This window comes from Sardina pilchardus, chromosome 19 (genome assembly GCF_963854185.1).
Source record: "Sardina pilchardus chromosome 19, fSarPil1.1, whole genome shotgun sequence".
In the NCBI taxonomy this organism is placed as follows: domain Eukaryota; kingdom Metazoa; phylum Chordata; class Actinopteri; order Clupeiformes; family Clupeidae; genus Sardina; species Sardina pilchardus.
The window spans coordinates 7,087,957-7,101,039 of record NC_085012.1 but is presented as its reverse complement, the minus strand read 5'-3'; the positions used below and the strand labels follow the sequence as shown (position 1 = coordinate 7,101,039).

General features: G+C 46.1%; 2 protein-coding genes across 2 annotated transcripts in view; both read right to left on the bottom strand.

Annotated features, from left to right (window-relative positions):
- Window positions 1-3,382, bottom strand: part of emilin2b (elastin microfibril interfacer 2b) — an 11,376-nt gene extending 7,994 nt beyond the window's left edge. The window contains exons 1-4 of the mRNA XM_062521103.1: window positions 3,146-3,382; window positions 2,713-2,838; window positions 1,229-1,410; window positions 1-951 (exon numbers count right to left, since the gene is read on the bottom strand). The exon at window positions 1-951 is cut by the window's left edge and continues 654 nt beyond it. Of these exons, the coding sequence (XP_062377087.1) occupies window positions 1-951; window positions 1,229-1,410; window positions 2,713-2,838; window positions 3,146-3,291 (1,405 nt within the window). The 5' untranslated portion in view covers window positions 3,292-3,382. The remainder of the gene's footprint in view (window positions 952-1,228; window positions 1,411-2,712; window positions 2,839-3,145) is intronic.
- A 1,072-nt stretch (window positions 3,383-4,454) lies between these two features.
- Window positions 4,455-13,083, bottom strand: part of smchd1 (structural maintenance of chromosomes flexible hinge domain containing 1) — a 32,302-nt gene continuing 23,673 nt past the window's right edge. The window contains exons 36-49 of the mRNA XM_062520773.1: window positions 12,939-13,026; window positions 12,648-12,779; window positions 11,797-11,952; window positions 11,575-11,689; window positions 11,272-11,391; window positions 10,932-11,014; window positions 10,714-10,836; window positions 9,459-9,640; window positions 9,034-9,143; window positions 7,707-7,777; window positions 6,623-6,797; window positions 5,813-5,971; window positions 4,964-5,083; window positions 4,455-4,822 (exon numbers count right to left, since the gene is read on the bottom strand). Coding sequence (XP_062376757.1) covers window positions 4,818-4,822; window positions 4,964-5,083; window positions 5,813-5,971; window positions 6,623-6,797; window positions 7,707-7,777; window positions 9,034-9,143; window positions 9,459-9,640; window positions 10,714-10,836; window positions 10,932-11,014; window positions 11,272-11,391; window positions 11,575-11,689; window positions 11,797-11,952; window positions 12,648-12,779; window positions 12,939-13,026 — 1,639 coding nt within the window. The 3' untranslated portion in view covers window positions 4,455-4,817. The remainder of the gene's footprint in view (window positions 4,823-4,963; window positions 5,084-5,812; window positions 5,972-6,622; window positions 6,798-7,706; window positions 7,778-9,033; window positions 9,144-9,458; window positions 9,641-10,713; window positions 10,837-10,931; window positions 11,015-11,271; window positions 11,392-11,574; window positions 11,690-11,796; window positions 11,953-12,647; window positions 12,780-12,938; window positions 13,027-13,083) is intronic.

Here is a 13,083-nt window from a genome sequence, read left to right as displayed (position 1 = left end):
GCGCCGCCCCGCTCTGCTGCACGCGCCCCAGCGTGCCGTTCTGCCGCTCCAGGGCGGCGCGGAGCTCCCGCTGGGCCTCCTCGATCTTCGCCAGACGGCCGCTCGGGTCGCCGTCGTCGGCCGCCGGCGGAGGGGAGCCCGCCGTCGTCGCCGGGCCGCCCAGGGAGTCGCGGAGGTCTTGGATCTCCTTGCGGAGGTCGGCCTCTTTGGAGTCCAGCAGCTCGGCCAGGCTCAGGTACGAGGTCTCCTGCTCCTCGCACTGCTCGCTCACCGACATCACCTTGTACTCGCACGAGTTCTTCAGGTCGGCCATCTTGATGTCCATGCCCTCCAGCAGCTCGTCGCGCAGAGCCGAGACCTTGCTGTCCACGTATTGCTTTAGACAGCACTCGTTGGCCGAATCGGAGGTGGGGGGCGGGTCTAGCGCACCTTGGCCTGCGTTGGTTAGCAGGCGCAGCTGTCCGTCTTGCTGCTCGACCTGCCCCTGCAGCTCCTTGAGGGCCTGTGTGTTGGCTACGAGAGTGTCCGAGAGGTCGTTGACCTGAGTCTGCAGCTGCTCCGTGGCAGAGGAGGAGAGCGGGTCTGGCGTGATGGCTGGCAGCACGATGCTCTCCGTGCCCGCTCCCAGTGCGCTGGCCGGCTGCCGCTCGCTGCCCAGCATGCTCAAGAAGATCTTGGTGGCGTCCTCCTGCAGATCCAGCCGCAGGTTGGCGTTCATGCCCGTCATGGCGGCCTGCAGGTCCAGCAGGCTTTGGGAGAGCCGCTGCACCTCTTCCTCCAACTGACGCACCTTGCGCTGGTCAGCTGATGCCCTGCCGCCGCCGCCCGCTCCTCCCTGCAGCCAAGGGTGGCTGGGCTGAGGCCCTCGCTGAGGCTGAGAATCTCCCCAGTGGGGAATGGGCTCCGCCTGGCTCCACACTTCACCAGCCGCAGAGTCAAACTTCTCAGGGCCTGAGATGGGGAAAACAAAGGAGGGATGGAAGGCATCATGAACAAATGCCACATACAAGAAGCTTATAGACACACTCTCACACAAGCTCAAAACATGGCAGCTAGAATCAAATTATTCCTGTACTGTCATACATTGTAGTTTATTTTTCGGTACATTTATGACACAGAGTGTTCTACTGTATTGGCAAATGCATTTTGATAGCCTACTCTCTATACTGTGGAAAACGTTTTTGATATTGAATAGTTTTAGCATAGCGAAACCATAGCGACACCATACCCAACATGCTCTGCTCCTGTTCAGGAATGTGTGCTGGATTCTGGTGCAGTTCTTTAGGTGCGGACGGGAAGTCTTTCAGCTCCATGCAGTCATACCCCTGGTAGCCTGGACAACACTTCCAGTCCAACTCGGTCACCTCCTTGTATCCAATCTTATACATGGGCCGAAGGTGTGTGCGATATCTGAACAAGCACAATGCAAGTCATTACCAGTTTGCGCCATGTTTTAGCTTTGCTTTAATAATGTGATACTGCGCTCCATGATTAAACATTTGTATGAATGTGAACATTTTTCAAAACAGATTGGATGATTCTGACACCTAACAATACCCATATTTGTCTTATTAATCTATGTGCGTATGAAGTTGTACCCACAGAGGGTTATATCATGGAAAAGGAGCAAACAGTGGCTAGGTACCACCAGCCAGGCAGTTAACTGTGAAGGAAGCCAAAGTGAGCCAAGAGGGAGGAGATTACTCTCCACAGAGGCAAACTGGAAATGTTTGGAAGAGCTGGAAACATGACCGGACTCTCTTTTTGCAGATGTGCTCAAGTCCCTTTTTTCAAATGACTCAGAAATACAAACACCAGCCTTGGAGAGCCCAGTGACATTATTATGATCCTCGTAATTCATTATGATTTAATCTCGCCTGTGCCAGACATCTGGACGGCAGCTTCTCCGCATGACCCTAAGCTAGTGGGTATCTCTCTCCATTCTCTCTCTTTTGCGCTCGGTGTATATATATACTGACTGCCAGAATCATGGTACCATGAAACTCAGTCCACGGTCTCCTGTAATACTGTCAGCTCTTAGCAGAGGAAAGTCTGGAAGATGATGACAGCAACTCTGGTTGCCTCCGGCCATGGCATGGCCATGCATGAAATGACCCCATGAGGAGAGAACACAAGCATGCAGATGCATACACGCAACAGCACAGGGGGATCATACCTTAGCGAAGGCCTCAGCATACCCTCTCAGAAGTAAACGAGGTCTCATTAACAAGCCAGCACTAATCTATCACGCCAGTCATCATTATCTATCTCCAAATCTCATCCCAGGAGCAAGCCCTCCATAAAAATGCCTTAATCTGGTCATCTGTGCAGAGCCAAAGAACAAAGGGCTGGAAAAGGCCTCAGGGTCTCTAAGGGCAACTAAATACTAAATAGATGAAAATCACAAACTAGAACAATTCTGGACAATATGCCTTTGTATGGATTTTAACCATACCTCAATCGTCCTGTTGATCACATATTTGCAAATGTGCCATTTCAGAGAGATTTGAGACACTCTCACAAATTGAAAGATATGTTTGTTTTCCATTTCGGTGTGACTCACAGCCATCATAGGTCAAGAGTTGTACAGGAGCATTATTCATTTATTTCATCACACGCCTCCACCAAAACGACTGCACCACTGCCCTCTTGACCAATAAATTCCCACCCTGTGTTTTTTTTCCCTGTAAGAATCTCCCGTGGGACACTTACATCACGTGTTGCGCGCAGTCAGGTTGGTGTATAGGGCAGGGCGCGAGCTCTGGCTCAACCACGCTCTCCGACGCTCCAAGAACCGCACATGTTACATTCTTCTGTACTACATACGCACACCAGTTTCTAGAGACAAATGAATGTCAAGTATCATCAAAAGGCAAAAATAACATAAAATCTATAACAAAATAAGATATAGTTTATAATCTATAACAGCATAATATATAGTTTAAATATAGGCTTACATATTTTGGAAACAAGCATCTATATGTCCTTAATTTATTAATACCTTAATAATTACACTGTGCTGTACAGTAATCATTAGGACCAATCACTTATGGAGTAACTCAAATAAATGCAACTATTCACGGCCATGCAAGCCAACATAAGACGTTTTTCAATGCATTGTGAAGATGAGAGAAAGATCACTTACTTGTTCCTCTGACGTGGAGCCGAGCCAGAATATGCATTTCCTTGGAACATACTATACCTTGACGGGGTTCCATAAATTAAGGGGATGTTTAGCTGCAGGTAAATTAGAGTGATAATACGCACGAAGTCAGTAAAACCGGACTTCATCTTTTATATTGATCTATTGACTAAAGTTGCGCAAAAGTTGCAGTTAATGTTCTTGCGCAACAGTGCGCTGGTGGACTGGTGAGAGCGATGCCTCGAGTGATGAGGTTGGCAAAGATGTGACGTTCAAGACCCCACTGCGTCACCTCGCTTTACTAACCCCCGCCCCGAGAGAAACACATTTTTTACAAGTTTTACTCTAAGTGCTGTTCTTGGGGCTCTCTCCATTTATTCTGATATTTGAACAGATCATTTGTAAAACCAGAACGTAAACGGCTAAATCATGCAGCTGTTCGTTTGATTTTCCTCTTTTGTATCATAAAGGTTATAACCTGGCAATGTAAGGGAGCGCTGCATTCAACACGTAGCATGAAACTAGAATGAATCCTGAACTAGAATGAAAAAAAAAGTATGCTATTTTACCATGCTATTCAAGTTATTCACGCATCTGCTAAACTATTCTCAAACGAACCTCAAAACCTACAGAATAGTTCACTACACGTTATATGCACATAAGACAACAACTTTCCTCGACTTGATATGGCACTTGAAAAATGTCAACTTCTAGAAGTGCCCTAAGGACATGGATGTCTGTTTCGGCATTTAACAAGGAGCGCACGGAGGCGCACGCTCAAAACAGCTGGATGGCTTGTATACATTCTAATCGATGTCTAGACTACATGTACTCATAACTGACGTTTGACATGAAATAATTAAAACGCTCTCCCTGCACGTCAAAGCCCGTTAACACCAATCAATCAATCAATCAATCAATCAATCAACCAACCACAAAAAGTCCTGGACAGAATGAAAAGGTAAGGTAATAACGGCAATGTTATGGTGACTCACTGTACTAAAAGCATCCTCAAACGTCAACCCATGTCCAAAACTGTGTTAATCCAAACGGTAAGGTTCGTACACGTTTGCCAGATTGATGACTCAACCGAGCTGCTCTGTCAGAGTGACGACGAGGGGCAATAACTAGATTATCCACTGATGAAACTGGAAATCTGACTATAGAACATGAGAGTCTGCATTTTTCCATCCGTGGTGTTAAAGCGAAATGATATAAAAAAAATCATTCTCGTAATTAAGAGAGGAGATAGCGATACATAAATTGTGATCACTGCACTGCATTGCAGACAACAAAAATATAACCAGGCACATTTTGAAAACATACAAATTCTCCCTTTATTACTGTTGATCACAGAAAAAAACAGGGTTCAGTCCAGGTATTTCAGGTTTTCTATCGATAATATTACAACATATTTTTGTGTCTGTGAATCATATAAATTCGAGCAGTAATAAGTAAAGCAAGGTAAATGTCTTTCTCAGAAAGAACTAACAAATACTTCATAAAAATAAAAATTAAATACAATATGATAGCAAACTAATAGAAACAAATAAAATCAGTTTTTAGGAACTGAGCATACAAATCATGCTTTTTAAACACTTAATATTCTTTTGAGCTTCCGCAGCTTCCTTTTTAAACACTTCATATTCTTCTGAGCTTCCACAGAGTGTCCGCTTCAATCTGTCAGGGAGAAGGGATTGTACAAACACACACACAGGCAGTTAGCCACCACACTAATGAAAGTCATAGTCAGCCAGGACACAGGCACGTCATGGGCGTTGTTCTGAGTTGAGTGGATGTGTCATCGGTGGTGGTTCTTACCGAGCAGTCTGCAGGGCTTGAGACGCGCTCTCTTGGACGGGGCTCTAGAAGGTTCTCCTTCCGATTCCCGTTGGGCCCGTTTCACAGCAGAACTAAGCGGCGCACGGACAGGAGTGCTCGCTGTATACACAGAGAACACATATACATTTTCATCAGAAGAACGAAGAGTACAAACCCCCTGCATTATGTGTGTGTGTGTGTATGCTTAGAGAATCAGATTTTAAATGCAAGCATGCTAAAATAAAGGCATGGGCCATTATCAAATATCACCATAGCTTAAATATCAACATCATTATACAAGAACTGTCTACGTCCGTCAACGGATCTCATTCACTTTGCATGGGGCGGACTCGAAATGCATTGTGGGTCCGTCCGTTCCTTCAGCTCCGTTGCCTCAGTCAAGAAAGTTGAGAAATGTTCAACTTTTCAGGCAGCGACGGATCCGTCAGCCAATCAGATCGCGTGTATGCAAATACACATACAGCAGATACAACCTTCGAGATCCGTTGACGGACGGAGACAGTGTGAATGCAGGGTAACAGTCTGCTACTATCGCCATGATGTAATGACAGCCATCAAGAGATTCTGCGACAGTCCCTGCCCAAAACAGACAGAATGACCGGCTGGCACGATCCCAGACTCCAGTACCTGGTTTAGTGAAAACCTGGGCAGTTAACTCGTAGTAAGTGGTAAACCTCCTGATAAAGCTTTACTCTCCTAACAAAACAATGTCATTGGGCTCTTGTTGTAGGACTCGGAGGTTTACCACTTACTCTGAGTTAACTTACCCAGGTCTGTCACTTAAACCACTAAACTTGGAATACGCCCCCAGAGTGTGTGAGCGCATACCGAGTTTCTTCTCGATGTCCTGGAGCTCTTTCCTTTGCTCCTTGAGCTCGCGCTCCTTCTGCCTCATCTCGGGGCTCTGCAGGTACTCCACGTGGGCGTCGTAGTCCTCCTTCACCGCCTGGCACTTCTCCAGCGTGACGCGGTACTGCTGCAGCAGCTCTGCACACACACACACACACACAAACACAACCTAAACACACGCTCATTCATTTAATCGTGACATGCGTAAGGGATAATGTATAGAACGTTGGTCATTATCGGGAAAATAAGGACCGACAGGGCGAACTGGTAGAATGACCGGTAGAACTTTGGAAAATCCCATTCAAGTCAATGGAGCATTCTACTTGCATTGTGAAGGACCGTATTATAATAAAAACTGATACAGTCTTGTTGTTTTATGCTTGTTTATGGCCGGTCATGCTCTCTCAGCACTTTGAATACAGTTTTGTATACATATCAGCCCCTTGAGTGCGGTCTCTACTATTACTTGACTTTTTCTTGGAGATACGCACCGGGCACAACCAAATTAGTAGACAATAGGCGCAGACGCCATCTCTACCCTAACCGATACAGTTCACCATATGGTCTGCATATGTAGATAAATGTAAACTGTGACAAGGAAATGTAGCTATTCTGGTCAAGTCTGATATACATTTTGCCTGATGAAGACCCAGTAGAGTCAAAACTTTGTTTTTAACATCAAACAGGAGTAAATAACCGTGTTGCGGACATCATATTCCCTTTTTAAGTCTGATTTACAACATATTTCTGGAGGATCTGGGTCCTCCTCTCCTCTCCCACAGCACTTACCCACGTGGCGTTGGGCTGAGAAGTACTCCCTGGGGAGGGGGGCTGCGAACACATGACCCCTCAGCTTCTCGATGGGAGGAGCTTTGTTCTGCAGGCCGCCAAACTTCCCGTTGCTGCGGATGCGGTCCCCTTGCCGTGTCAACAGGGTGGGACACTGACTCTTGCCCTGCACCACCTGACAGCCAATGGGACAAGAAGGGAACATTACCCCAGAGGTGGAACCCACGCAGTGTCATCATCATCACGCTACAACTATCTTGATTTTTCTTTCACATGTCTTTTTATTGAGTTTTTCATCACAGTGCAAAACATACACTTCACATACACAATCTTTCAGCCCACAACCCACCAACCCCCACCCCTATCCCTCCCACATTCTCATACAGAGAAGGGAGACAACTATCTTGATTTTTAATTCTAAATTATGTAAAGATAATCTTCTAAAGTAATAGATGAGTTTTGAATGAAATTACATTTGGATCTGAACAGGGACCCAAACAACTAAATAACAAACAAACAAACAAAAAAAACTTGCCATTGGCAATTGCATGATTAAGTTCCTCAGCATAAACTAGCTATAACTCCAAAGAGTACATGACATGTCTTCCCGTTGTTTTACTCTGGTAAATACATTTAGGAAAGCTGCTTTCAGCACGGCTTTTGAAGGAAAAATAAATGTAATTTAACTGCAAATATGTAGACGTTGGCTTGTATCATTCCTCTTGGTGCTTTTATAGTAAGAGATTTATCAACAACAACTAAATGCCTAAAGCCATTATTTTGAGGAGAGGGATATTTTGCAGGTGAATGCACACCCAGGGGCCTGTTTATTGATATACAAGCTCACAGCGATGTGTAGAACACAGAATCTATCCATACACACAGGACCAATAAGTGATCAGTTTACAAAGCCAGGCACTCGTGAAAACGTGAGATCTATTACTGGTGCCCTAGTAATGGAAATTCTCTCTCTCTCTCTCTCTCTCTCTCTCACACACACACAAACACAAGCATTTTCCAAACACACACAGACTCTCTCTCTCTCACACACACACTAGCATTTTCCAAACACACATTCACTCACCCCCTTCCGATAATGGTTGGCAGAGTCAAGGTCATCAATAAGGATCGTGTCCCCCAGCAGGCTTCCAAAGACTGGATTCACAGTAGGGGAACACAGACAAACACACACACAGAGGAAATTAAAAAACATTTAAAAGAAAAAAAAAAACATTTGACAAGAGCCTGATAGATGGAAGGCCAGTTGCCATTGTCATGCTTAGTGGTGCCAGCTGTGTGTTTTGAGTGCTCATGAGCTCATTCTGAGAAAAAGGGAAGAAATAATGAGACAGAGTCCCACAGCAGCACGAGGTGGGACTACTGGCTCTCAGTGCATTTGATGTATGTGGAGTGTCACTTTTGCATGCATGAATATGAGCAGTTAAAGCTGCTTGTTAGTGTTGTGAATGGTTGGACACGGTCCAGATTTGGATGCAGTAGCTGGGACCCCCTTTAGTAAGGCAGCCCTTAATCACCAACCCCCATCCTGTGCCCACTCCCCCCCCCCCCCACCCTTACTCACTGGGGGTCCCATCTGGAAATGCTTACGGAGCAACAGTGATCAGAGCAGAGCGGGAGAAACAGGGGGAGGAAGACGGGGAGAGGGAGGGAGGGAGAGAGAGAGGGATATATGACTCAGAAACAGAGTGAGTCCAACACATACACTCACACATACACACCCATGCCATGACTCACTTACCTAACAACCACACAAACACAGCCTCACGCCCGTACACACACACACACACACACACACACACACACACACACACACACACACACACACACACACACACACACACACACACACACACACACACACACACACACACACACACACACACACACACACACACACACACACACACACACACACACACACACACACACACACACACACAGATGAGGCCAGACTGACTTAGTGTCCGTTTTACAAGCTTCTTTGTGAGATCATTTCCATGCAAGGTCACATTGTTTCACACACACACTTGCTGACCATGCACTGCCAGGGACAAATGGTGGTCATGCACTGCTGCGTGTGTTAGTGTGTGGAGTGGAGTGGAGTACACTATACGTCTACTGTCCACAGCTAGTGTTATTTACACTTTTACAGGGTGTGAATAGGCATCAACATGGGCAACGCTGGCATCCACGCATCCTTACCCATCTGGCACTGCCAGGGACAAATGGTGGTCATGCACTGCTGCGTGTGTTAAGTGTGTGAGGAGTGGAGTACACTATATGTCTACTGTCCACAGCTAGTGTTGTTTACACGTTTACAGGGTGTGAATAGGCATCTGGCAACACTGGCAACGCTGGCACTGGCAACGCTGGCATCCACGCATCCTTACCCATCTGGCATTTATCGCCGTACTGCGGGAAGATGAGCAAGTCTCGGGCGAAAACAGGATTTCCCACTGGGTGGAAAGTATTCATGCCATTTCTGATGTGGGGCAACGGCCTGGGGGAGAACAAGACCAGAGAGTGACATCTTGTGACAAAATAACATCTGCAAACAATCCATTGGACGCCGTAAGCTGCACTTGGGATTCAGAATTAATGAAAAGACAAAAGGTTCATGTGCTTTCAGCAGCTTACAAAAACATCAGCTCACACTGTTTAAATAAATCATAGCTGGAAAATATTTGTGTGCTTCACACAGCAAGCATGCAAACTATTACAGTTAAAACAATGTGTGTCCACACAATGTGTCCAACTATTTAAAATAATGCGAGTCCAACAAAGCGTGTCCAATGTGTGTGTTGGTGTACTGTACCTAGCAGAAGTTTTCCAGAACACCGTCTCCAGCGGCATGACCTGTTGTCGACCTTGTGTGTCATCATAGATCTTTCGCGCTGCTACTGTCGTCACAGTGACCACACAGTCCATGTCACCTAGGAGATGCCAGGAGATGACCTTGGCAGCATCGTCCTCCTCCACCTTGGCCAGGTGGGCTACCTGCGAAAAGGTACAGAGGTTGGACCATGGCTAAAGTACAGTAATTTCTTGTGTATTAGCCTCATTGTGTATAAGCCACAGGACAGTGTTCTATGCAAGTTAAAAGAAACAAAGTCATATTATTAATTATTAATACCATAACTGCCCACGTGTATTAACCTCATAGTTGAAGAAACGTTGCAAAATCAATGTATAAGGCGCAGCTAAGTAGGGCTGAAATGATTATTCGAGTAACGTGAATAAATCGACTACATTGGTCGTAGTGTTATCCAATTGCGTGCCGTGAGATTTTCAAATGCATACTTGGTGCCGCCCCTCGAGTTAGGCCATTTTCATTATTCGTGGCCAAACCCTTAGGCGGGGATCACATTAGCCAGTGGCAAGCGACAGCGGCAAGTGTAACGCAACGCTCAGACCATAATAATAATCCAAAACATTCTATCTCGTTTCTAAATTACGCTAGTAACTACGCTGGATAGTGTGATCCCCAGCCTTAATCTGAAAGATTCCAGGGTCTGGTTTACTACCCGGCATAGATCCTTAATTACTGACAAGATAGAGCAACATAATGCATCTCTATGGAAGAAAAATTCGAACAGTTCCTGTCTGCTTAAAGAGGCGTGTCGCAAAGACGTCATAGTGGGATATCGATTTCTGTCAGATTGGCAAGCAGTTCAGTTAGAATGCTAACAGGTCTGCATAAAGGGGGATTTAGCCCCCCTCCCCTTTGCGAAGACAGAACGCGGAAATGATCGAACGTTTGCGCCTCACTCCGCTTTAACCCTCTCTGTACCCGGCTAGCTAAGCTGGCCATCTGCTCATGTCCAGTTCACACCTCTCTAGCCTGGGGCCGGCCACCACAAGCCTCTCATTAAAGTGCAGGAGAGAGGGGAGAGAATGAGAGGAAAGATGGACCAAGAGAGGGCAGAGGTGGCCTTGTTCGTCAATCAACCTGATCTGATTGTAGGCTCACAGCTATCAATTCCCACACATACACGTCTTCTAATATACATTGACAGTGGACACCTCTGGCAGTGAAAGTTCTCACTCGTCCAACAGCCACACCCATGTACCTTTCCCAAGACATCAGGGCTTGTTTTGAAGGGGTCGTTGATGTCGCATTTACGCCGGGGTTGCTTCAGGATGCGTTCCATCTCCGCCCTCTTCTGACTGATCAGATCGTCAATCGCAGAAATCTAGAAAGAGAGACGTGACTGGAAACTTAATTCAAACCTGAGTGTGTTGTTCTTTATGTGTGTGTGTGTGTGTGTGTGTGTGTGTGTCCACTTACAGTGCTAAATGTGCTTCCAAGGCCGCTTTTTTGGATTTCAGATTTAAGCTGCTTTTCTTTGTTTTCAGCAAGTTGAACCTGACCTAATGAAAAAAAAGTAATGCATATACAGTAGTTGAAATATCAATCTATTTAAATGAATTGCAACAAACATTTTACAAACATGACGGGAGAATTGAGCAATATAGCACGAGTGAGAGTGGGACTGGTAATGGATATTCCCACGGTTGTTGTTCGGCCGTAGCCACTAGGCCGTAGACCTCCAGGGCAATTTCAACTCATGGAACATCTCTCGGCCACAGAGTTCCACAGAACCCAACTGTTGTAGAATATTACGCACCCTTTAGTTCCGAGATGAGCTGGTGGTTGGTGTCAAACAGACTGCGGTAAACGTCAATGGAGATGGATAGGCGGTCCTTTTTCTTAGTCAGTGCTGACATCTGCCTCTGATTCTCCACATCTAGTCATCCCAACAGAAAGACTCATCACTTTCAACATCATCAGCTCATGCATCACACAGCATTAGATGTGACTTAGGCAGAGTCGTAGTTACGATGCTGTTTATAATTAAGAAAAGTAATTTGGTCTATAATAGTCCTGTCTGTGTGGGCAGGCTTGAGGGTAGGGTGTGAATATGACTGACCGTTGTAAAATCTGAAGGGAAGCTCAAAGGGTGTCAGCTCAAGAATGTCTGCCTTGAAGATTAAAATGTACTCGTTTCCGTCACGACCAGGACTGTTCTCCGCCAGAGCCAGGTTCTACATCGGAGGAAAATAAAAATATGTGGAAAAGAAAAAGAAAGACAGAAAAAGAAACACTAACATGCTGATGAAAACGGGCTGAAGGGCTCAACATTCACACTTACTTCAATATGGGCCTCCCCATTTGTCAGCTGGTAGGTGGCAGTGGAGGCTTTGCCCTCAAACAGAGGTAGGTCTCTCTGGCTACCGCCTGCTGGATTCTTCAGCGAGACACACACCTTCCCACTACAGCCTTCCCCTGCTGGGTTATTATACTCATCCTGCCAGACCACACATCAAGGGCAACACACACACGCACACACACGCACACACACATATGTACGTACGCACACGCACACACCACACACGTATGCACATGCACGCACACACAAACGCACACACAAACACGCACGCACACGCGCACACGCATATGTACGTACGCACACGCACACACCACACACGTATGCACATGCACGCACACACAAACGCACCCACAAACACGCACGCACACACACACACACATACTTAATGTCAGATTTTGCACAGCCTCATTCAATAAAGGCACAAAAGTTTAGCTGTTGTTTAGCCACGAAAGCTGGAGGGCATGTCAGCGGTCCATCTTTTAGACCTCACGTAATTAAAGACAGAAAATATGAACCAAATGCTACATTAATCCGGGCGTGTGCATTTATGTGTGTTATTGGAGCCATGGCCATCATGAGGCTCTATTGGGCATGCCAGCGGTGGAACTTACAGCAGTCACTACAGAAACCTGCAATAATTTCCTTCCCACAACCACCTCCAAGGCAAGGAAATTTGTACAGATGTGTTAAACTGTTGGTGAGTCATGTTTTTTATGTCTGTACATTATCAGAATACTGTACTGGACGGAGTCACACTAATATGGCACACGTGCAGAGGACACACTCTGCTCCGTTTTCCATTCTGCATTAGAGCTGACGAGATCGAAACTCACCATGATCTTCAGCCACAGACTCTCCACTAGCGTCCGATTGGCCGGGTCGTTGTTATTGGAGACCACAGGGGTGGGAGGCGGGATTTCAGGGACCAGCTTAACAGCCTTGCTGGGAACCACGGTTACGATGTGCTGTGGGAGAATAAGAGTGTTCTTTAGAAAACCAGGGAGTTACTGTATGTGTGTGTGTGTGTGTGTGTGTGTGTGTGTGTGTGTGTGTGTGTGTGTGTGTGTGTGTGTGTGTGTGTCTGTGTGTGTGTGTGTGTGTGAGTGAGAGAGAGAAAGACCAACCTGTTTACTCCAAATTGTGTTGGTCTTGTCTACAGAGAGGGCAAACTGGACAGTGTATTTGCCCACATGCTCTGGAATAACCTTATCTCTGGAGAAAACAGACACAATTCCATTTTAGTGGAAACACCACAAAATCACTAAGTGA